Source organism: Pinus tabuliformis, chromosome 9 (assembly GCF_031772625.1).
Source record: "Pinus tabuliformis cultivar Carrire ecotype Pingquan chromosome 9, CPIR1, whole genome shotgun sequence".
Lineage (NCBI taxonomy): Eukaryota > Viridiplantae > Streptophyta > Pinopsida > Pinales > Pinaceae > Pinus > Pinus tabuliformis.
Window position 1 is genome coordinate 889,804,844 of NC_142307.1, and position 25,177 is coordinate 889,830,020.

Genomic DNA, 25,177 nt, shown 5'->3' on the forward strand with positions numbered 1-25,177 from the left:
TAGAACACTCAATCTGTCTTGATAATGGGTTATATCACATGTCTGAAAGATCTTGCATTCAAGACATGAGTGATGTTCAAGCATTGCCAAACGAGTTTCAGCAAAAATATTTGAGGAGCCTATTGATCTTGAAATTGTGGGAAGTATAAAGGATGCTCAATCATTTTCTCACCAGCAAGCAAACAAAGATACAGGTGCCTCTACAAGCATCGAGGAAGGCAAATTCAATAATGCTGTGCCTGAAGAAGAGGGTGATTCCCAGAGAGGCAGGAAAGGGACTAAAAGCCTGCAGCTTAATGAGAATGTGGATTTAACTGGTTTTTATCAAGTTCACCCTCTTTCTATCAATGATCATGTCTTTGACAATAAACCAACTAATGAGACCAAGCCTAGCAAATTGATCACTCTGAAATTTCAATAGTTGCTAAAGTTGCATGTTGTTTGTGTTGGGATTAATGGTGTGCAAAGAGGCAGTGAGAACAATTTTCTTATAACCTTGTTTCCACCTGACACTAGGATTGAGCTTCCTCATCAGATAGCTAAAATGTCTGCAGGTGTCAACCTTGCATATGATGAGAAAAGAGCACAAAGGCCATTTAAATGGGTTCAGCACTTGGCAGGCATTGACTTTTTGCCCGAAGCTCCTCCACTGCTTGCTGATAACATATCTAGAAACGATGAAGCTGCAAAAGGTGCATCTAATTTGGCAAGGCTGAACATATATAGACAACAACATTGTGTACAAACCCTTTTGCAGTGGATTCGAGCTCAAAAGAAGTCTCAGCTAGCTCTTAAGGAGCAACTTGTCACCAAATCTCAGGTTGCCACCTTTAACATTCAGAAATGTGCCATGGGCAATGTAAAGCACAAAATGCAGTTTGCACAGCTGGTCTTCAGTGGAAGTTGGGCATAGTCAGATTTCAGTAACTTATGTCGCTGAAGAAGAGCCAGGGACTGATACATCACTTGTTTTGGATGGAGAGGGTGGTTCTCTAAAAGCATAATTAGAGAGTATGAGGAAAGATGGGGAGCTCCCATCAGAAACACATGCTTCAACCATGTTGATGAAAGAATCTGATTTTAAAAATTCCAGATGTCTCACTTTCATTTCAAAAAGTGTAGTTCCCAAGAGAGGGGATCCAAACAAAATAGAGGATTTATTTATGGTAGCTTGGATGTTCGAAAAGTATAAGTGAAGATTTTGGAGAAGATCTAGTTGTGGCAATGCACAACGATCTTGATGAGATTGAATTAGCAAAAATAGAATTGGAAGCAGATTCTGCAGTAGACATTAGATGGGGCAGTAAAGTTGGAAAGGCCTGGGAGGACTTTGAAGTCAGAGAGTTGTGTCTAATATATGGGAGAGAAAATCAAGGCATGGAGAAGAAAATCAATCCCAAAATCCTTGAGTTCTAGAATAAAGTGCTCTCAAAGTAGCTTAAGTACCTCACTTAGATGAAGTCATTAGAAGCACACGTACAAAATTCAGTCAAAGAGTGGAATACATTTGATCAACATCTATAGAGACTAGCCCACACAATCCATAAGACAACATTTGGGGAAACACAAGCTTCCCCTACATTTCAAGAGCCTTCACCTCTTAGACAAAAGTATCAATTTTCCCACTCAAGTGTTTCGGAATATACTCCATAGGTACGGCCAAGTCAATCGGCTACAACTGACAAAGAAGTTGAAGGATGTTGTTAGGATATTCCGACACATAGGAAATAGTTAAGTATAACTTGGTCTAGTGTAGAGTTAGGTAAAGTGTGTTTCTTTACCATGTACTTTCGTAACTTACAATCCGACGATCACGATATGTAGTGACCCGACAATTCATTCTCTCCTCGGTATAACCGACATTTGATCCGTGGCTTAACACCCGATTGGTCCATGATCTCTAATTAAAGAGCATGGAGGGTCATTTGTAGGGTAACCGTTCATGAGAGAAGCTTATGTAAATTTTCACTCTTTTATTAATAAATTGTCTGAAGTGGTCGCATTGGCTCAAGCCATGGACTGTTTCCCTCTTTGAGGGTATTGATCTGTGATCTATTTGTGAGCGGTGTCCTTTGGTGTTCTGTCTGAGGAACTTACCCTGTAAATTCCTACATGGTATCGGAGCTATTTGAGGGCCGCATCCATCGATGATCCAAATCTGAAGCTGATAGAACTGCATCCGACTGTTGTTTCCTAGATCTCCTGTTTCTGACTGCTTTCGGGCCGAGAAGACTGCTCTATTGTGTTAGGAGCATCTGTTCCAGTGAGGAACCCCTTTCATTTCACAGGAAAAGGTTTCCGGTAGCCCTAGCTACGTCATCTTTAAAATCTGGAGGTATACAGTGTTTATTTGCAATTTGTAGTTATTTTCTCTCTGTTTATTTCGGTTTATTTAGCTCTTTGTTTTTTCTATTACCAGATCTATACCTTTCATTTCTACGTATGCTCTTTGCCCCGCGACTCTGTGTAATCTGGGCAAATCAAAAACAGAAAGGAAGGATTTTTCTCATGCGTATGCTCTTTTCCACCGCGCCTTAGTGTGATCTCAGAAAATCAGAAACATTGAGGAAAATATTTAGTTTCCGACTAAAGCTAACTTCAAGTTGTAAGGTTTGTTTTTTTTGTATGTCCGTGGTGGGGTTTGTGTTTTTTGTTTTGCAGACAAACAAGATCTTTCTCAAGTAAGCACGCACCCCAAAGCTTCAGTGACTTTAAAAAAAAAAAACCTTCCACTTTTCCAAAAATTACTAACCTTTTAATCTAGCTCACTTGGTCCAAAGCTACTTTATGAGAATAGAGGTCTTGAGTTCAAGTATTTCTCTTTGTTGAGCTAATTAGATTAAGTTTGGAAAGGGGCGGATTTTTTCTAAATATAACATTATCATTCATTTCCGCACATTCCCGCACTTCGTCGGCATCTTCAACAACTTTTCTTCAAAAAGCCATAACTTCTTCATCCAGAAGCCGTTTTCAGAGCCGGTTTTTTTTTAATCAACCTATTTTTTCAAGATCTTTCCATTGGAACACTTATTTTCAGCATCTACGACTTCAGTTTCTATTAAAATGGAAAGTCCATGACAAGTTATTCTTGACAACACCAACTACTTCCAATGGTGGTCCTACATTGTGGATTTACTTAGAAGTTAAGGTCTTTACAGGATAGCCTCAGGCCAAGAAACCAAACTGAAAGATGAAGATAAGGCAGCCAAATGGGAAAATAGGCAAGATCAAACACGTGGGTTGATAGGGATGTCTATTTCCCTAGACCTTAGATTCCATATCGCAGAACTTGATACTCCTAATGAAGCAATGAAACAGATCACTAAAGTTTTTGGAATTAAAAATGAACTTAGAGCCCATCAACTCGAAAATGAGTTGCTTACATTGGACCCCAATAATTTTTCTTCCATTGAAGATTTTTTGTCCAAATTCAAAACCCTTAGACTTCTCTTGGAAGGTGTTAAGGTTAAGAAAGAAGATGGTAACCTTATCTATTCCATTCTTACTAAGTTGGGACCAGCCTACTCTGTGTTTGTTTCCACCTTCCTTTCTACAAGAGAAGCCTTCATTTCACAAGGACAAGACTACAAGTCCCTTCTTTGATTCCTTTTGTGATTCTTTAATAAGAGAACAAGAAAAACACTTACACCTTGGTCTTCTTAATCTTGGAAACTCTTCTAAGAAAGCCTTAGCCACCCAACAGCAACAAAATTCAAAGAATCCTAAGAAGTCGTATCCTAAAAAGAATGGTCCTAAACCAAACAAGGGTCCTAAGCAATTTTAGCCTCAAAATGAAAAATCATTTCAACAAAATGATAAGGAAAATAAAAACAAAGGGAAGAACACTGATAGACATTGCCACTTTTGTAATCGAGATGGCCACTTAGAATCCAAATGCTTTAAGAAGATGGAAGCCTTGGAAGCAGCAATGAAGAAGCATAACATCCATTTGGAGCACTCTTCAACTTCAACTTCATCTTCAGGAATAGCACTTTCTGCATGTGGTTGTCAAACATCTCGGTCTAGATATGCACTAAATGTATCTTCTTCTTCTAATTCTCATGAGTGGCTCATTGATTCTGGAGCTTCTTATCACATGGCAAAAAACAAAGCCATGTTTTCTTCTTTAAATGATTGTAACACCAAAAATATATATGTTGGTGATGATAGATCTCTTAGTGTTATAGGGGCTGGAATTGTTCATATAGACAATAGTCAATTTAATGATGTATTATGTGTTCCAACCTTATCCTGCAACCTTCTATCTGTATATCAGATAACTCATTCAGGTGAAGGTAAAAATTCACCTCATAATGTTGTAATTAAGGACCTAAGAGATCCTAGACAGATTTTAGCTACTGGCATTGCCGATGATTCGACAAGATTGTATAAGCTTAACAACTTTGGGTCATCAAATCTTCCCTTGGTATTTGTTGCTCATAATGATGAAGTGAGCAAACTTTAGCATGAGCGATTTGGTCACTTAAACTATCGCTCCCTTCAGAATCTATGTAAAGAAAATATGGTGACAGGTCTTCCAATGGTATCTTGCAGAGATGGTGCTTGTTCCGGATGTGTACTCGGAAAACATCATCGAGATAGTTTTGAAAAACGTGCCTCTTGGCAGGCCTCAGCCCCTTTACAGCTTGTGCATAGTGATTTATGTGGTCCACTTCCAGTTGTTTCATTCTTGGGCTAAAAGTATTTCTTAACTTTCATTGATGATTTCTCCAGACGCACTCGGGTATACTTCTTAAAACTCAAGAGTGAAGTATTTAACATGTTCTTGGCCTTTAAGGCCTTTGTTGAATCAAATTCTTAAGCTAAGATCTGATAATGGCAGAGAATATGTTAACAATAAATTTATCAACTTTTGCACTGAGAATGGAATTCAAATGCAACATACTGTTCCATATACTCCACAACAAAATGGTGTAGCTGAAAGGAAGAATTGCACCTTAAATGAAATGGCTAATTGTATGCTTCAATCTAAAGGACTTAGTCTTAATTTTTGGGTAGAAGCAATTAACTGTGCAAATTACATAATAAATCGCACTCCTACTAAGGTTTTAAAAAATATCACTCCAGAAGAAGCATGGAGCCCAATTAAACCATATGTAAGTCACTTTCGTGTTTTTGGAAGTGAAGCATGGGCCCATATTCCAGATGAGAAACATAAAGCTTTAGAACCTAAGAGTGAAAAATGTATTTTTGTTGGATATTCTGAAGATGTCAAAGGATATAGACTTATTCCACTTATGTCCAAAATTGTTATCATTAGAAGAGATGTAAAGTTTGCTGAAAATATATCGGCCTACGACCCTAGTTCGGCGGATGTGCCACCTCTCTCTATCTCTTCTACTTTTGAAAATATTTCTTCTTCAAATGACGAAAGTGAGGATGAAAATCCTCCCCAACCTTCTCGGGATCCTCCTTCAGCTCCTCAACTTCCAAAATGGGTCCGTGGTACTCAGGATGCAGCAGGCACTCTTGTCGGTGATTCTACAGATCAGCGACATACATGTTCTCAATTCGATAGAGCCTCTTCTTTATTGGCTCAAGCTTCAGGGAATTATGATCCTGACACCTTTGCATAAGCTTCAGGCCATCTAGATTGGGACGCAGCTATGAATGAAGAATATCGCTCATTATTGGCAAATGATACATGGGATCTTGTTCCTCTACCAAAGGGACGAAAACTTGTTAGATGCAAATGGGTTTACAAAACCAAGTATGGACTAGATGGAAAATTTGATAAACATAAAGCTCGTCTTGTTGCTAAGGGTTTTTCACAAGTTGAAGGCATTGACTACACTGAAACCTTCTCCCCTGTTGCCAAAATGAACTCTATCCGCCTTGTTCTTTCCCTTGCTGCCTCTTTCAAATGGGAAGTCCATCAGATGGATGTTAAATCTGCCTTCTTACATGGGGACTTGCATGAAGAAATCTATATGGAACAACCTACTGGCTTTATACAAACAAACTCTAGCCTTGTATGTCGGCTTAAGAAATCCCTTTATGGTCTCAAGCAAGCTCCTCGGGCTTGGTATGCCAAAATGGATAGCTTTCTTTTAGAAACTGGCTTTTCTAGGTGTCATTCTGACAATACTGTCTACACCAAGAAAGTGGGCAAGTCTCTTATCATTCTTATTCTTTATGTTGATGATCTTATCCTTACTGGTAGTGATCCCAACCTTATAAACCATGTGAAGTCCAGCCTTAAAAAGAAGTTTGAAATGACAGACTTAGGACATTTGCATTATTTTCTTGGTCTTCAAGTCTTGCAATCCAAGGAAGGTATTTCCCTTTCCCAGTCCAAGTATGTCTGTGATCTTCTACACCATTTTCACATGGAAGATTGTAAGCCAGCCCCTTCTTCCTTTCAATCTGGAGCCAAACTTTCAGTCACTTGTACTTCCCCTGAAGTTGATGCTACCTTATACCGTCAACTTGTAGGAAAACTTTTGTATCTGACCCATACTCGTCCTGACCTTTCCTTTGCTATTGGCCTTATTGCTCGGTTTATGCAAAACCCACATGAAAGTCATTGGAAAGCAGCTAAAAGAATACTTTGTTATGTTCGAGGTACAGTTCAGTTTGGGATTCATTACAGTGCAGAAGCATCTCCTCTATTCGTTGGTTTCACTGATTCTGATTGGGCTGGTCACCCTGATGATCAGAAGTCTACTGCAGGTTATGTGTTCACTCTTGGTTTAGGACCTATTACATGGGCTTGCAAGAAACAAAGTGCCATTTCTTTTTCTTCAGCAGAAGCAAGTATCGTGGTGCCGTAGAAGCTAGTAAGGAAACCCTGTGGCTTCGTCAGATCCTGTCAGACTTTGGCTTTCAACAGCAGCATCCGACTACACTTTGGTGTGATAATCAAAGTGCCATTCAACTATGCAAAGCTCTAGTCCAACATCAGCATAGAAAACACATTGATTTGCACATGCACTTCATTAGAAAGCTCATTCACGACCATGTTCTTTAAGTGCAATATTGTTCAACAGATGATCAAGTTGCAGACATCTTTACAAAGGCTCTCATAGAGGCGAAGTTTCCTAAACTTCGATTTATGGTTGGAGTTCAGGGAGTTGTCACTAAGGGGGGATAGGTTCTAATGCCTCCTTCCTTCTCCTATTGTGTCATATTTGTACATCCTTCAATCCTATCCCAAGTTGTTCTTAAAGGGGGATGTTAGGATATTTCGGCACATAGGAAATAGTTAAGTATAACTTGGTCTAGTGTAGAGTTAGGTAAAGTGTGTTTCTTTACTATGTACTTTTGTAACTTACAATCTAAGAGTCACGATATGTAGTGATCCAATGGTTCATTCTCTCCTCAGTATTACCGACACTTGATCTGTGGCTTAACACCCGATTGGTCCATGATCTCTATTTAAAGAGCATGGAGGGTCATTTGTAGGGTAACCATTCATGAGAGAAGCTTAGGTAAATTTTCATTCTTTTACTAATAAATTGCCTGAAGTGGCCGCATTAGCTCAGGCCGTGGACTGTTTCCCTCTTTGAGGGTTTTAACCACGTCAACAATATTGGCATATTGATGTGTGATCTGTTTGTGAGTGATGTCCTTTGGTGTTCTGCCTGAGGAACTTACCCTGTAATGGTTGCCTACAGAACGAGAAAAAAGAGAAATCAAACCTAGGGATAAAGTCATGCCTCTACACACTTGGATAGCAGATCAGCAACCATAGACAATCAATCAACCACCGAATTCTACACCAACATCAATTCTCACAAAGAAAGCACCAAAGTCTCTGACAGGAACACCTTCGTGAGCATCATTCATTACCAGCACATTCTTCTTCATGTACTTTTGTTCAAAATTTCATCTATGTAATAGTTCTATATATCCCTTTCTTGGGGAGATGTTGGAAGGACTAGTTGACTTAGCCAACTAAACCCACAAGTAGATATAACCAACTAGACTTTGTAATTCAATATGTAAGTCAAGGACCTTCCAGTAAAATCGACTTGCTAGATATGTCGACCTCCCTATCGAATCGACCAAGTCAATTTAGACAGTTAATCTGTTGTAATTGTCAATAGTATAGTATAAATATGAACCTGATGAGAATGTACTTGGTGATTATTATGGATTAATACAAAGGTGCTTTCGATGCTATACCACTACTTTTTTTCTCTTCTATTTTCTCTTTCATGTGTTGCATATATATCTTAGTATCTTCTTGGTGTATGGATTTGTTGGAGACTAGAGCATAAAATTCACTAGATAACAACACTTCACATTTTCCCTATTCACTTCCATCCTGCTCATAAAAAGGTTATTCCAGCTCACTTTTGACTTATCAATTTTCATTCAACAAGGTCAATGCTAAGAAAGCACAAGTTAAACAAGCCAAAAATACTAGAGTTGAAGAGCATATAAATAGTTCGCATAGGGGAGACCCTTGGGTGGGCTGTGGTATGCACATAGGCTGGTTGCGGAGCTGAAATCACATCTTGTCGATCATGGCATCACTCACATTTGCCACATCGCCGATAATGCCCATTCCACTTTGACCCAACAGGCCTGGAAATCAGGGACCTCACTAAACATCCCTCCGCTTTGGCATCAGGACTGGCGAGACTACCTAAATGCTTTAACAGAGGCCCACATAAGAATCACTGAAGGGGATGACGAACTTATCTAGGCATTTGCCAAAAATGGCTCATATGCACCTAAGATAGGATACCTAGTTTTGATGGAGCCCTATAAGCCACAAGTCACAGAGCCTTGGTGGAACCTTATGTGGAAGCTAAAAGCAGCCCCCAGAACAAGGCTATTATTGTGGTCTATTCTGCATAACAAAATCCCGACCAGTGCAAACTTGATGAAGCATTCTTACTTAGGTCCATTCTGGTGCTACCTCTGCAGGAATTGCAGTGAAGACAACGACCATCTCTTTTTGGAGTGTCCTACCACACAAGAACTATGGAACAGCCTTCTCACATCACTCCCCATATCATGTCGGTGGCACAGAGACAACATAAAAGATGCTTGGAACAACTAGTGGAAGGAAGCCACTAGCAAGGAGAGGAACATACCACTACTCATCTGCTGGGCTATATGGATAGCCAAGAATCAAATTATTTTTCAGCAGAAGGATCCACACTGGCCCTCTATACTGTCTAGAACTTTAGCCGACTATCACTCTATTCCAGAAGAATCTATACAACAGCCCCACAGGAACATCAAGTCGGAAAACATCAATACCTCCATGCCATGGGCTTACTTTGATGGATCGGCACAAGAGATAGGCTGCAGGGGGCGAGCCATACTACACATATCAGAAACCCATTCCTACAAAATACAAATGGGTCTGGGTAGAGGATCCAATAATTATGCTGAGCTTTTAGTTGCCAAATACCTCATACATTTTGCCTTGAACAAACAATGCACAAATCTCCAACTCTTTGGTGACTCAAAATTAGTATGCAACTAGATAAACAAAAATTCTCATTGCAATGCATACACATTGAGGCATATATTGGATGATACTCACAGACTCATCTCAACTTTTGACACTTTTGCTTGCCCTCATATTTACAAGGAGCACAACTCAGTTGCCGATCACCTATCCAAGGAAGCAATGCACAAGGATGATGGTACTTGGACGATACAAGAAGACAAGGATGGTGTTACCTATCAGCACTATGATACTATCACAGGTTGTTCATAGATCCAGAAGCATAACTGAAGGCTCATTTTGAGTCAAAAACATATATTTTGATCTTATGTAAATATTTATATACACTTTTACCTGTTTATCACAGAACTATGCTGCACAATACTCTCTCTGCGAAGAGACCAAAATGCTTTTTGTTTTTTTTAAAAGCTTGCTCCCTGCATGGAGTACTATATCACTGCTATTACCTTTTTGGACAGGCAATGCCTTATCATATGCATATGCTCAACATCTACAAAATGTAATTGTCTCTTTAATAATGAAAATTACGACTTTTTCCACGGGAAAAAAAATAGTTAAAAGCCAAAAAATAATAATGCTTGAGCTATGCCACCTCGTTATGAGGCCAATGTCCCCAGTCCCATGCTTAACTATGCATATCTAAAGAAAGAGGGACTTGATAAATGAAAGAAAGAGAGAAAGAAAGAAAATAAAAGGAGAAAGGCCAAAAAAGGGGTAGTATGAAACAACACCGAGGAAATAGTAACTCAAAGCTAAATTTCCCTCTTAAAGGCTTTTGAATTTAAGACTCCTTGCTCATGAAAGCTAGTAGGACCAATTTAAAATCCTATACATCATCATACATGACTTTGAGGATCACTACATGAAGTTTCCCCTTCCCCTTCCATAATTCATCCATCATGCCACCTATCTTTAACTTAGTGATCTAGGAAATACATCTTTGTCTTAGGATTCGTCACATGGATAACAGCTAAGATTGTCCTCCCACAGTAAAACTTAAGCAAATTTTAAAAAATTCCTTTGTTTTGATGTTGCTAGTGGAGAACACTTGGTATGCATTGCCTAATAACTTGTGAGGGGTTTTCACTTTAAACCCCCCACTATAAGCGGGCACCATGCATTGGGATCCATGTATATGCATTAGGGGTGTCACCCATGCCATGAGATCTACATACCATGCCTCAAGGTTCACTTACTTGCTCCAAAATACACGGCATTGCCTCGGGATCCATGATGTTGACTTCATAGATAAAACTACAATGAGATCTATGTTGCTTTTCTTGGAATCTAAGATACCACATTGGGAGACTGTCATTACATTTAATCAATGAAGTGCATTGGACGATGACAAGGACTCCACATCATCATCATATGCCACATGGACCATTAAAGGAGGGCACACTTGTCTTCTTGGAGTAATATTTTCACATGTGTAGGTGGTTAGAGGTGGTTATGAGGTGATTTTAAGACATTTTTTATGGCACCCACCTTCAAGGACAATTATTTTGATAGAGTGCCTATAATCCCATCAAATCAACACCATTAGAAGCAAAATGACCACAATATTTCTAAAATGTGTTCATAATAGAAAATCAAGAAAAAACAAACATAGGTATGGCATTTTTAAAACTGCCACAAGAAAAAAAATCAAAGCATTTTGACCACTCAATGTGCGATGTCTCGGGGCCACACGTGTGGGTCACTAGAGCAAAATGTGGAGCACACCTCTTCTCTTTGATTAGTCCAATTTGATGTTGGAGTTCGTTGACGCAGTTATTTCACAATATGTTATTTTATTGGCGTAGATTGGTTTTAGAGCATGGTATTGAGGGTGCCTCTTGTATTTGCCTGTGGTTTTGTTAGAATAACTTATATTTGTTCATTGTTTTGTATCCAACACATGGTATTTAGACATGGTTTAGAGAGGCACCTTATCTATATAAGGAGGGCTCCTTTTCATTTGTAACTAGATGGAGAATTAGAGAGCATTTTTCTCCCGCACACTAGTGTTGTTTGTCTATCTTGATCATTTTTTAGGATTTTACTTGTAAAAGGATAGCAAGAGTGTTTGTGTGCAACAGGTAATGGAGGATGAGGAACCTAGCAAGAAACCACATGAGGAGCAATTTACTACACCTAGAAGAGCTTGTGATGTAAAGTTATTTTCTCATAGTCTTCAGTTATTTATCTCTAGATCTGTGATATTGGCTTTTAGCAAATCTTAGTTTGATTTCTAGCTCTTACTTTGGGAAAGGGTAGGGCCTACTTGCTAGTTGGAAGAGATAGTAAAACACTCCTCTCTACTTAGAACTTGCTAGGGGAATTTACTACGTACACTTTATGATTGCCTAAAATCACAGACCTAATACAAAGATCAACCCCAAGAAAAGCCTAGTGTGACCCCACAATCCAAGTAAGGCACTAGTTTATTTTTTCTCCCTTTCACTCATTTTTCTAAATTTTCTTCTTCTTTTTTTTAATTGCAATCTAGCAGTTTCAAGGTCATTTTCTTTAGATCTAGGTTGCTTAAGTTTTAAATAATGTGGGTAGCCCCTATAGATCTAGCTTAGATTTGAAATACTTAAACTAAATCATCTGCTAGGCAAGTAGATCTACCGATGGTCTGCATACATTTCACTAGTATTGCCCTAAACAAGCATTTGAATAGCTCATTGGGCTTGGATTTGGTTTAATCTGAATTTTCCTTGACAGATCAAAGTCACATTAAAGAATAGATTTAGACATCCTTAACACAAGCTTGAATTCTTGATCTAAGTCTGTTTTGTGCTGAAATTTCATTTATAACAATCTGTGATATTTGGGCTTTCAACGTTTTGCCTTAACAATTTAGCCTTGTTAAAGAGGAACATGTTGATGAAGGATTATGGTGCTGAAATGGATTATAAAATCTCGACAATCCATCCAAATTTAATCAAAACCTTCTAATGCACTAAATTGACAGCATATATGTGAAACAGCTGTCATAGTAACCCTAATGTGTTATTTTCATTTGAGCAATCTATTGCTGGAAGATATGTGGTATTAAGGGTTTCATTTTGATTTTGGCATACTGTTTCAAATGTTTCCAAAGCATATATTGCTTGTCTAAAACAGTGATATCAGATCTTGCTCTGTACTCATCTTGCTGGAGAATTTAAGGGTTATTTCTTGGGAACAGTTTCTTCACACTTGAGTAAATTCTAAATGCATTGCTCCAGGTTTCACTTTCACGGCTAAAATAAGCTGCTACGAGATTTTGATGGGAATTTTTCATGTGGGTCATGTTTGTCACATTACCTAAAATAGGTAGACCGGTGCTATAAATATCTCAACAATTCAGTCATTTATGCAACACTTCACTTGTATTTAGATTTGAATAACTGATGTTCGCTGTCCCATTTTGCTATAGGCAATAAATCTTTAAACAGATCTGAATTAAATCTAAGCGCTGAGATTGCATTATGTCGTGACTCGTGGTTTTCGGTTAATCACTTGAACTTTGGATCATATGATGATGAGTGCATCCTCAGTCTGCTGTTCAATAAACATGATAAATTTGCAAGTTTGGTGAACAATTAAAAATTTTGTCAGTATTCTGATTAAGGAATTGACCATTGAAAATAATCATATGCATTGATCTTATATGGTATGAATCAGTGATAACACTACTGGTGTCTCTTTGAAGAACATAGTTTATGCTTGCAACGGTCCATATATTCATGGATGCTAAATACTGATCACTGTGTGATGGATGCTTTTCAAGTATACCTCTGCACTCTGGAATTTGTTCTACAAATTTCTTGGACATTCTCTTGCATCTTTGCTTCTTTATGGTCACATGGTTTAATCCTTGAATCAACATTTCTGATTCACTCTTGAAGCAACATTTTGGTATGCAAAGCACACTTAATAGTTGAGTCCACATACATTAAGAACTTTAACATGTAAATGTTTCATGAAATGTGGTTGATGGTTCAATTGTTGCATGGGCACACTATTCTCTCTGTGTCATACATTCAGCACTCATTTCTGGACTATTTAAATGAAATTTGAAAACTACACAACACTTCATTACAAAAGATTGCAAATTTTCTTGTTGGATAACTCATCAATCTAAAGATTACTCCCACTCTATAACAAACTGGCTAAATTGAACATTAAGGATATCTCCCTAGTCTAGGAAACCTTCTCCTTTGTCTAAAGATGGGGCAAGGCCACCAACGTGACATTGACTGGCCTACCTGAGAATTGCATCTAGGCACTCCCATTGAGGTTGAGATTTTTCCTCTTAGGAGAGAGTGAGCAGTACCAAGTAGCATTCAAATTCTAGTTGGGACCCATGGCCACACTATGAAACCCCAACAATGAAACCTGTAATAAAGAACCTTGCTTGGCCTTTTGAATACACATTTTTCTTTAGTCACATGGGAATAAAAGTCTAAGAATTGAAAAGAACACCAGCTAAACTCTTCCTTGTCTATAAAATAGAAGTAGATCTCACAAAAACTCTTTGAAGAACTAGAATGTATAAAAAAAGTAAAAAATGTGAGTGAATGCTACACAATAGTCACCTTTATTATAGCAACATATGGCTTCTCATTTTTCTCTTCCGGGGTTACCAACACAGGGTCCTCCTACAAAATGACGACGTAAAACATCAGTGAAACTTTTCAACCTTTCTTCAAAAACAGCTCTCAGTATTCATGAAAGACGAGATAACTGCCTAGGTAGAAGCATCAGAATCTCAAGAATATGAAAAGATGTATATACCTTTTTTAAATAACAACATATAACTATTAATCTCAATCTTGCGGACCTCTATTCATTCAACTGAGAAAAACCCTAAAGCTTCTTCTCCGGCAAATTGAATTTACTATAAGTTTTGCTTGTTAAAAAGACACAGCTAACATATTGGTCAGAGAAAAACACTTGGAATCCAATGGAAGTGTACTGGATGTTTGCAGCTCTGACCTATATATCTAGAAGTGCTTATCTCTCCACCATACATAAAGATGGTGATAGTCCCCTCTGTTGTTGACAAATACAGTTGTGAGAGAATATTCATAAAACAATAAGGTCATATTAGACATTCTACAAAATAATTCCGGAGATATTGAGCACCCTATTTGTTACTAGAGTGCCTCTGTTGCATGTCTCGATATTGCCTTTGCTTTAATGGTATTTCATTAAATTCTAAGTTGCATAAAACTTGGATACAAGGATGACGTAGAAACATGACAACCCAACATCTTAGGAAAAGGGGCCATGGGATATATAAAAGATTAAAACAATAGATATTTTTTCAAAATATTGCAAATTATCAAGAAAAAATAAAATTAAACATAGTCAACTTTCAAAATATACATAAAATACCTTCAATCCCATATAGTGTTACATTATGCAATGCTCGAAGTAAACTTGCAGATTAGGCTATATATGTCACATATAAAATTAGCTATACAAAATTAACTTATCTCTCAAAAAATTAAGTCAATAAAATCAGGGTTATGACCAGTAGGAATTCCTTAAAACTTTGGGTTATAATGATTGGAGATCCTAAAACTTTGGGTTAAAATCTCTTTGAAATAACCAAAATGTTATTCTAGTCCAAAGTTCAAACCACTTTCTTATTATAAACGTTGCTAAAGTTAGGGGCCAATTTCTACCAAACTATGCAGCTTGTTCTCCTATGCAGGCTGCATTGGTAGTTATGCCAGTCATAGAGATCGAAGAGTTCATAAATGAAGGAAAGAAGCCAAAAAATTAAAAAACACAGGAAAGTTTCTAAATTGTCAAGTTTCTTTTTCTTTCTTTCATTAAAAAAACCGTAATCTTTTTTTCTCATTGCTATTCTTTCTCTTTATCGGCAATGAGTTTTTTACTTTCTAGGGGACACGTGGCTCCCACATAACCACAAAAAAGCATTAACGAGAACAAATGCACCTCCCACCAGGCTGGAAATAGCCTAGAATTTCCAAATTAAGAAACAACAAGGAAACAGCTTGGAAAGATTTCTGCAAGTTTCAGAGTAATTTCTGGGGAGTTTCATTTTCAGAATAATTCCCAAAATTGAAAGTTGAAACATTCGAGGCAGCAAGTGTTTACTGCAACTTATATTCCATGGACTTATCCTTTCTGCCAATGTAATTGCAAGCAAAAGGACATTTAAGGGCCACCTTTTGAGAAGAAAATTGGTGAAAACTTGCATATGGTAATCACAGCACCTCCCAGCATTAATCAGCCCTAGCAAAACATGTGGCAGCAAGTACAAAGTTATTTACTTACATTTGTCAAGCCTGCATGACAACTAATTTCCAGTACTGAAACATGGGGAACAGCAAGAGTTTCCTGCAACTTCTGTTCCATGGCTTCATCCTTACTGTCATTGTAATCGTACGAAAAAAAGACATTCAAGGCCATAATTTTGCCATAAACATCAGTGAATACCTGGAAAGGTTAATCACAGTGCCTCCCAGTGAATAAAAATCAGGCCAAGAGAAGTGCAAAGTTATTTAGTATTTGTCAAGTCTGTGTGACAACTAGATTCCATGTGTTAGTAGCAGTTCAACATAAATGTGTTTGCTTTGTGTTGTTTGCTTCATCTCAATGAGTTTGAAACTGCAATCTTATTTTGATGATGGAATATGGTAAGAAGATCTGAACTCCTGTGGCAAATGTTAAGACATTGGTATTATCCCATGTGTTTTCTCTTGTAACTGGAGATTACGTTGGCTTGCCTTGTCTCCAAATATCATCCAGGTAAGAAGTTTTGACATTTTGAATTTTCTCATTCAAGTCCTACAACCTCTAATATCCCAGTGTAGTTAATACGCCTAAGAATGCTATGTTGTTTTACTTGGTCCATTCTGATTAATCTTTATTTTCACCTAGACACTAACACATTATTAGTACTAACCTGTTCCTGCTTTATCTATTACTAAGGTGGCACCCAGTTTATAACAATAGATTGGATGATTGACTACATTTTAGACTCAAGATATGTTCCACCATATTCTTAGACTGGGATGAATCTACCCAAAATCTATTTTCTCAGGGAATGCTTTAGCTTTTGTTTCTGCCAGTCATTTATTTTCTCAAAAATTTGATGACTCTTTTCCAACAAAATATGATTCTAATCTTTAATGAGGATGAATGCAAACCTAATCTGAAGAAACTATCATAAGCAACATCATGCAAAGAATCCCGATTCCAAGAGTAGGTTTTCAATTAGAATTCATTTCAGAAATATAAATCAGAATAATACAAGTTTTAATCATCCGAACATTGAAAAGAAACAAACCTTCAAGTAAAAATTGCAAACTAAACTGGTCCACATATTACTATAGAACATGCCAAGAATATTCCATCCTCTAGAATCTAAACGTTGAAACAGAATAGCATTGTAATTATCACAATCATATAAAATTTTAACTATGGTATGACAGGAAAATATGTATTGGACAGGCTGTAAAAAGATTGGAGCAATTAAAGATATAGAAGCTCGCAATCTTCTGACAGGGTTTTATATATACCACATTTTACATCCAACCTGCAAATCGACCAGCCAAAATGTATTGCCATGGTCAGAACTATTTTGGATATATCTGGTTTTACTGTAGGATAAACTTTATCTTCAACCTCCAAGATGCTCTCCTCCACTTACCTTTGCATTCATTTTCACTGTCCTAGTGTTCCAAAGTGTTTAAACCAGAGCACAATAAAATTAAAACACAAGAAAACTATTGACACCCCACTCACCTTTTCTTTTCAAGATTTCACTTCTTCCACCAATTCTAGGTTCTGGAAGATCTTCTTCCTTCACATATTCAGGCCTGAACTTCTCTTGTCACAGATAACCCAACCGATCTCTTGATGGAGAGGAACAAGATGGCCTGGATCCAAAGAATAGCCAAAGCAAGGGAGATGCTTGACATATATGCTAAGTTGCACGAAACGCCAAAACGTTTCAGGGTTTCCGAAACGGGTACATTTAGAAACGTCACCTCCCAAAAATGGAAATGTCGGTCGAAACATTGGTTGAAACGCTATATAGGTTTATATATATAAAAAGAAATTTATAAATAAGTGAATAACACATTATCTCGCAAGAAAAAAGGAAATAACACCCATAGATGACAATTTAGAAGGAAAACCAAGTCTATATTAACTCTCATAGATGGTTACATAATGGTTGAGTTTTGGTCAAGTTTTGGTCGAGTTTCGGAGTTTCAGGTATGGGTACATCCCGAAACGTCGAGTTCCTAGAAGTTTCGTGCAACATAGCATATATGCAAGAGGACATTCTAGAACAAAACCTATTGCCATCTCAAGGGCGTGGATGCAGTTTCCATTGATAATTAAGGGTATTTATCATGCACAGACCTTGAATCATGCATGGTATGTGTTACCAATCCTATAAGCAGGATTGTTGAAGAACATTGCAACTTGTTTAAACTGGCACACACAGAACAAGGGCCCACTGTCAACACAGCCCTCATTCTTTTAACCCAACTACCTCTAAAATGGCTACAGGAGGCTTCCCTTAGATGACTTCAACTAACCAACACAAAATCACTGCCTTGTATGGGGTCAAATGGCTAAAGTGGAGGAGTTATGTTGCTGCCCCACTAGCCTAATGTGTAAAATCTACAGAAAGTATGCTAAACCAGCTAGAAAATATCGTGAGTAGTAAAATCGAGTGTATAAGAAATATTGGGTGTACAAGAAATATGTTAACCAAATCTAAAAGCATTTTTACAACTAGTGCCTTGGTTAGAGGGGTTGTCGTGCAATTTTGCTTGCTGTCCTGTTAGAGCAGTCTGCAAAGTGACAAAATCTGCAAAAAACAGCAAGGAAATCCCTTTGAAAAGCCACCCAAAGGTGTCTAAACACTTCTAGATCCAAAAACTAAGGGTGGGGAGGCTATAAGATAGAATATAGGTCACTTTGGACAACTTCTACAAAACCTAAAAATTCAGTCCAACAAATGTAGAAATTTTAATGGCTGAAAATGACTAAACTTAGCTACGAATAAAATATGAAAACTTACAAAACAGATTTGAAGCTAATACAAGGTATACTAAAGATACTTAGAAAAGTAGACCTTGTGCAGTGAGAAATTTGCAGACAATAGTATGTTACAGCTATGTCTCACTACAGAATAATTTAATACACCCATGAAAGATATATTTAAAATATGCTCAGAAAAAATGTTGTATTAATTCCTTGGTTTAGATCTGAAAATTATTATATTTTTTTCCAAAGATTTACTAGCTATATATGATAAAAAATATTGCAGCAAGATAGTAATAAAATTATATTAAAAAAAATGTTTTGAATTTTTTTTAAATTGGGTGATTAAATAGGTGAGGCTTATGTTCGCCTTTCTATTCACCACTTTGTTGGGTTGCGATCACAAACCTCTATTTGTCAACTTTTTCTTAAAAACTAGGAATGAATGAAGATTTGGTGGTGAAATTTGTTGAAGAAAAAGGTATCAAGGAGGTGTTTCCAAGTGCATTTGTCTTTTTGCCTAGGAAAACACATTATAACACCTTTCTATCATGTGACTTTGAGTTATATTAAAGTCATGTTAGAAAGTTACTTTATGTGGTACTTTATGTCCTAAGTACTTTTAATATTAAAGTCACTTTATATTTTTAAGTTGGCTTTATGTGGAAAAAAATACAAGGTACAAAGTTACAAACGTTAAGTTAAAAAGTGACTAGGAGCCATTAATGAGGAGGACCACATGAAAAAGGGGTCAAGTGAGGGAATGATCTCCACCATTAAACTAGAGAGCTGAGATCTAATCTCAGCCCTTGATCAAAATGGTTAAGATTCTCCTAACTTAATGAAGGTAAAAGGGTCCTCCCTTAATTACACCGCGTATATTGTTTTATGAATATTCTCCCTAAATTACACCACGTATCTTACTTATCTTCTTAAAGATCTTAGTTAACTTTGCGTAAACAGATATTCTATCTTGCATTCACTTATTCAACACATTCATACATATTCACGCATCATATAAGCATTAAAAGTGCAATGTATATTCAATGTAACAGATGCATAAAACAGGAAATAAATACGCATAATGGATATGAAACTTCTCTTTATTAATGATCCAACTATTACAGACTCGACTCGCCCTGCGCACTCAGCTGCAGGGGTCCGCGCACTCAGCTACGGACTACTAGGCCTCTGCGCACTCAACTGCAGAGCCTTCTCCTACTCTACGACCCAAAACTAGACTTTACACTTCAAATATGACTCAACTCTTCATCCTTATCATTATTTTCCATGATCTATTGATTTCTTAGAGCCTCGCTCTATTTATACAATCCCATGGTCCGCGGACCATGGGTAGATCTCTACAGCCGACATTACATTACAAAATTGAGGGCGGACAACCCTATGACTCTTTTACAAACTACGCGCTCCGCGCCCACAAAATGCGGAGTCTTTACATCGGGGTTACAACTTTTGACCAAAATCTGGGCTCTAAGCCCCAAAACTTCCCTTGGGGGATCCTGTGCCCAACAGGCCCCCAACACAAACATCGTGACTCACCCTCGAGTCACTCTGTCGGTGCGGAGATCTTTGCATGAAGACCTCCCAACTCTGCCTGGATCATTGCAAGATCGGCAGCGCACTAAGCGGTTACCTACTGCACTTCCTGTACGCATTGTTCAAAGACCGTTGTAGCTGAATTGCCTGTTCCTTGCATCTGCGCGAGCTTTGCTTCAATAGAGGTTGTAATGATATACGCCTCATAAATCCACGGCTGTAAGCGTGCCTACAAAACTATTTCCTTATGTCGAGCAGCATCCACCTACTCCTTGAGCGCTTTCGCCTGCTGCATCCACGCGAGCCTCTGTGTAAGGGAAACCATCTGCGCGGTCCCTTTTACTTCATCATATTTTTGTTGTAACTCACGCGCCTCTGTTTCTAGGCGCTGCATGTTTGAGTCCTCATGCACAGTGGTGAGAACCTCAAATGACTCCTCGAATCAAGTAAAAGGGGGTTAAGGTTCTCCTAACTTAATGAAGGTAAAAGGGAGGAAAAAGGAATAGAGTTCTCTCATATTCTAGTTGTGATGAGTTAGAGAAGAAGATAGGAGCAAAGAAGGAGAGGAGGTTGCTACTAAATGTTCCCGATAAATTAATCACTCAAAAGACAAAGTAGCCAATCAATCGCCATAGGCTATAGTTCGTGGTAAAGGGGAAAACCACAAAATGCCCAAAGTTTGGGAAAGATTTGGGGCAGTTGGGCAAAGAAACCCAAAGTCGAGGTTTTGAGTGAACCTTACTCGATTAATTAAGAAGAGAAGACCCTCAAGGAAATCTATAAATACAAGGGGGTTGAATTCATTTGAATCATCATTGAATTGGATCAATTATCTCTGTTTTCTTTGAGCCTAAGGCTCTGAGGATTTTAAAACCCCTTTTCTCCTATCAATTTCGGTGATGAAAGATTCCACCCTAGTTTATAAAACTCTTTGCATCTTTATTTACTTACTTTGTTCTAGCACAGGTTATTGAAGGAATTTTCTAATTTGAAAAGGATTAACAAGGTCATCTGAATTTGCTTCTGAGGTCACACGAAATTGTAGCATATCTCTGGGCAGGCCGAGACTGGGATCTCGTAGACTTATTATGTGGCAAATAGTAGTGCTCTTCCTGAGGATCCAAGGCCAAGTGGCGATAATTTAATTGGATCAATTATCTCTGTTTTCTTTGAGCCGGAGGCTCTGAGGGTTTTAAGACCCCTTTTCTCCTATCAATTTCGATGTTGAAAGATTCCACCCTAGTTGATAAAACTCTATGCATCTTTATTTACTTACTTTGTTCTAGCACAAGTTATTTTGAATTTTCTGATCTGAAAAGGATTAACAAGGACATCTGAATCTGCTTCTGAGGTCACACGAATTCGTAACATATCTCTGGGCAGGTTGAGATTGAGATCTCGTGGACTTATTCTATGGCAAATAGTAGTGCTCTTCTTGAGGATCCGAGGCCAAGTGAAGATCACTCCAGCCAATTCAAAGAATTCTACAGAGGATTACTGATATTCTATCACAAATCGAGGATTCTGAAGCGATTTTGAGCCAATCTGAAATTCTGAAAACAATTCTATAACAGGCCGAGACTCTCTAAAGCAAGCAGTTGAATGTTACTCTGAGGTGATGTGGGCATGTTTGTCATAAAATAACCATTCACTGAAGTGGCTCGTAACCATTCGTTGAAACAAGACAGCCAAATTCTGAGGTGACGCAAGTCTGTCTGTCGCATAATGTCACTGTTCGTTGAACTTGATCATAACTTGAGGCAGTCATAGGGTATTTATCCTGCACAGTGGCAACAGAAAAGTATAGTGACTGTGGAGTGCAACGATAAAAGAGTGTAATGCAACTAATCCAAGCCGCATGTCATTTATAGCAGAAATTGTGTCAGGAATCCTTGAGCCCACTTCCGCTTAGACCTATCATTTATGGTTGAATGAAAAAGCATGCCCTACTGTGCCCTACACATGCTCACAGCGATTTCGCTGAACACTTATGATAGCACAAGCACCCACAAGTGCGAGATTGGGTTACTGCGAGAGCATTTTCCAGACAAGAGATAGAGCAAGGGTATCAAAACAATGAGCAAGGTTAGACATTAGTGTAGTAAACCGTTACAACTAGAAGGTTGGTTCACCGGATTTAATAGCGCATTCATAGTATACTGTGTGAAAATTCGAGAATCCCACCCGAATCACCTACTGCAGCAACTGATTAAACTTCTACTATCTATTAAATATTGAAACAAATTATTTATTATTTCCTACAGCAAATATTGAAGCTAACACACTGCAACCTTCACTTACTTAATTGATTTACCCAAAACAAGAACAGAAAAAATAGAGAAAGATGCACAAGTGACAATATTTTTTGGACAAATGTCCCCGGAAAAACCCAATGCGGGAAAACCGATGCAGCAGCTCTAAGGGTTTTTATTATTATGCAGTAGTTTCTGAATACAACTCTGGATGCCCTTCCGGCAATCCAGTTACAGAGAAAATAAACTAGCAAAAAAAATTAGTGAGATTACCTCACTCTACCCTGTAATTCCGGCAGTTGAACCAATTGTCCTCTGCTATCTCTGCGCTGGCCCTATGTAGGCCCTGCATCAGCCTCAACAGGCTCTGCATCAACCCAACTGGGAAACGTCTTCCCTCTAGAGCAGTTTCCAGCCCTCCCGGCTCAGAAATCTCAACTCCCAGACAGATTTCAGATTTCTGCACTGGAAGGTTGATTTGCTTATGCGTGAGCCCTTCTAGCTCTACGTCAGCTCTGTGTGGGCCCTTCTGGCCCAACGTCAACCCCTCCTGGGTTTGTGTTGCCTCCTCCTGGTGTCTCTTTGCCTCTCTGCTGCTGATCCTAGGTCCTGGAGAAGATACTCCAACCCAACTATCCCTGCCCCTCACTGCAAAAGCTCACTATCGAAAATCTCCCGGCAGCTGCTCTGCTTCAGAAAATTGATTCTCTAAACTCTCTTTGTGTATCTTCCAAGTGACCCTCAAGCCTCCTTAAATAATCTCCTCACTGACATTCAACGGCCCAGATTAGAAGTTAATCAATGGCTAAGATCATTTATGCTTGATCCTCGTCTTCTTCTAGAAGTTACACCCACAGTTTATATTAATACCCTTTAATTATTTTATTTCCTGAGTTTAGGAATCAGCAGAATAAGGTGAACTTCTGGTTTTTTACTGCTCAAATTATGTTCTAAACCTTGTGCTGACTAGAGCTGTCAGTAAAATGACTCCAGTTGATAAGTGGCGTGGTCAGAGAAGATTATGGGTTATTGTCGCTTAATCTGGGCTTAGCTTCATCCTGCTTCTTAGTGTCTGATTGGGCTTGAGAGTAAGGGCAAGTCCTGCTTCTGGCTTAAGACTTTTGTTGCCCTTGTTTAGGCATAAGTTGGGCTTGTCTGATGACTTCTGGCTTGTGGACTTGTTTAGGCATAAGTGGAGTTGTCTAAAGGTGAAGGACTAAAGGCTTCTGGTGAAAGGCTTCTGTATGGTCCCATTAAAATAATTAATTATTTTAATACAATTGTTTCTGGGTGGAATTTCCCAAAACGATTTCTGGGTTCTTTTGAATACATGTGTTTGAGCCTCCCTGCAAAATTTGAGACGTAGAGCACATCTGATGCTACTAGAAATCAACACTCCCTCTTAGCGAGGAATGTGCTCTAGTAATGCCTTCAACTAAAGCATCACACTGTTTTGTAACATCTCCCTCTGCGTTGTTGATGTCTGACATGTTGTCCACCAACCACTATGCAAATGTTGCATCTGCACTGTTGCTGCCACTGTCAGCACTACATCCGTAATGCAACTCCCTCTGAATTTTTGCATCCGTGCTTCTGCTAGCACTGCCACTGCCAACTGCTCCTACACTGCAAACTGTTACTGCTACTATATCAGCAACGAAAAAACATCCCAAATTACTAAACTAATTGTGTTTAGTATGAGAACACGTGAATGTTGGAGCCTAACTGCTGCTAGTCTCTGCGCTAACCCTCTGAATCTATTGCAATGTTGCTGACCTTTGCTTTGTGCCATCTGCACTGCTGCCAACTCTGCTCTGTGTTGCTCAAACTCTGGTGCTCCTAGCTACTGCAACTGTCTCTCCGACACTCCTCGACATCATCCAACACTAGTCCATCCTGCTACCTCTGATATGGGCTCCCGTAGCAAGGAATTGATCCAAGAGGTGGGCTCCTCAAGGATCCTGCCCATCTATAGCTCTTTCGAACTACAGCTCCAAATCAACCCACCTCCCTCCTGGAGGTATCTCAGTTGTCATGGCGAACTCCTCCTCTTCGATCTTCGTGGGCGCAGCCTTTGGATCGCGCTTCTCATCTTTGTCCTTCTTCCTAAGAGGACATTGTGTAGCGTAGTGACCCATCTCACCACACCTAAAGCACTTTTTCTTCGAGACATCCTTCTTACATCTCCATTGCTCCTGCTGCACCTTCAATGCAACAATTGCATTATCCTCCGCCTCGAGCTTCGACCCACTGTTGTTGCTTCCGTCAAGCTTACACTTGACCAAGTCTCTCCTTAACTCCTCTTGTTTGAGAGTTGCCCACATCTCATCCCAATTCAACAAAGTCGCCCTGCCCAAGATACTCTGGACAAAGACTTGCCACTCATCTGAAACAGAATTGAGGGTCAGTTTAACGTTCCAAGTACATCTTTCGCTGCTCGGAAGATCCCTGATATAACGTAGACAATGTGTCCCACATCTCCTTAGCAATCCTTCTATTAGCAATGTGACAGAACACATGATCCTTCACTCCATCAAGGATCATTCTATTTGCCTTTGCCATCTCATCTCGGTACTTCTTCAACAGATCTAGATCTACTGGTTCAGCCATCACGTTGTTGACATATGCCTTGAGGGCATGCTCATCTAGAAGGAATGACATTCTAGCCTTCCAGATGACATAGTTGGATGCCCCATCCAACCTGTCTTGATCCCTCAAGCCACTGGTTGCCATTTTTGCCACAAGAACTGTCGAATGACCTCGTCTATCCTCTGTACAACACTAGACTGGCCTACGCACTCCTGCTGAAGATTGTAGATTTGCCTCTTGTTGCTCAGCAAGTGAGAATTCGAACTCCTTGGCCAAAAGTCCTCTGAGGTGAAATTCCCTCAACCATGCTCCTTCC

The 25,177-nt window shown here is 38.8% G+C and overlaps 1 protein-coding gene and 1 pseudogene across 1 annotated transcript in view; one reads left to right on the forward strand and one right to left on the reverse strand.

The window, feature by feature from the left end:
- The window catches only part of LOC149151625 (THO complex subunit 5B-like), a 44,629-nt pseudogene extending 43,213 nt beyond the window's left edge, over positions 1 to 1,416 (forward strand).
- Positions 1 to 25,177, reverse strand: part of LOC149151624 (protein REPRESSOR OF VERNALIZATION 1-like) — a 337,711-nt gene that overhangs the window by 212,358 nt on the left and 100,176 nt on the right. Inside the window, exon 2 of the mRNA XM_089438337.1 lies at positions 14,023 to 14,085. Within this exon, the coding sequence (XP_089294463.1) occupies positions 14,023 to 14,085 (63 nt within the window). The remainder of the gene's footprint in view (positions 1 to 14,022; positions 14,086 to 25,177) is intronic.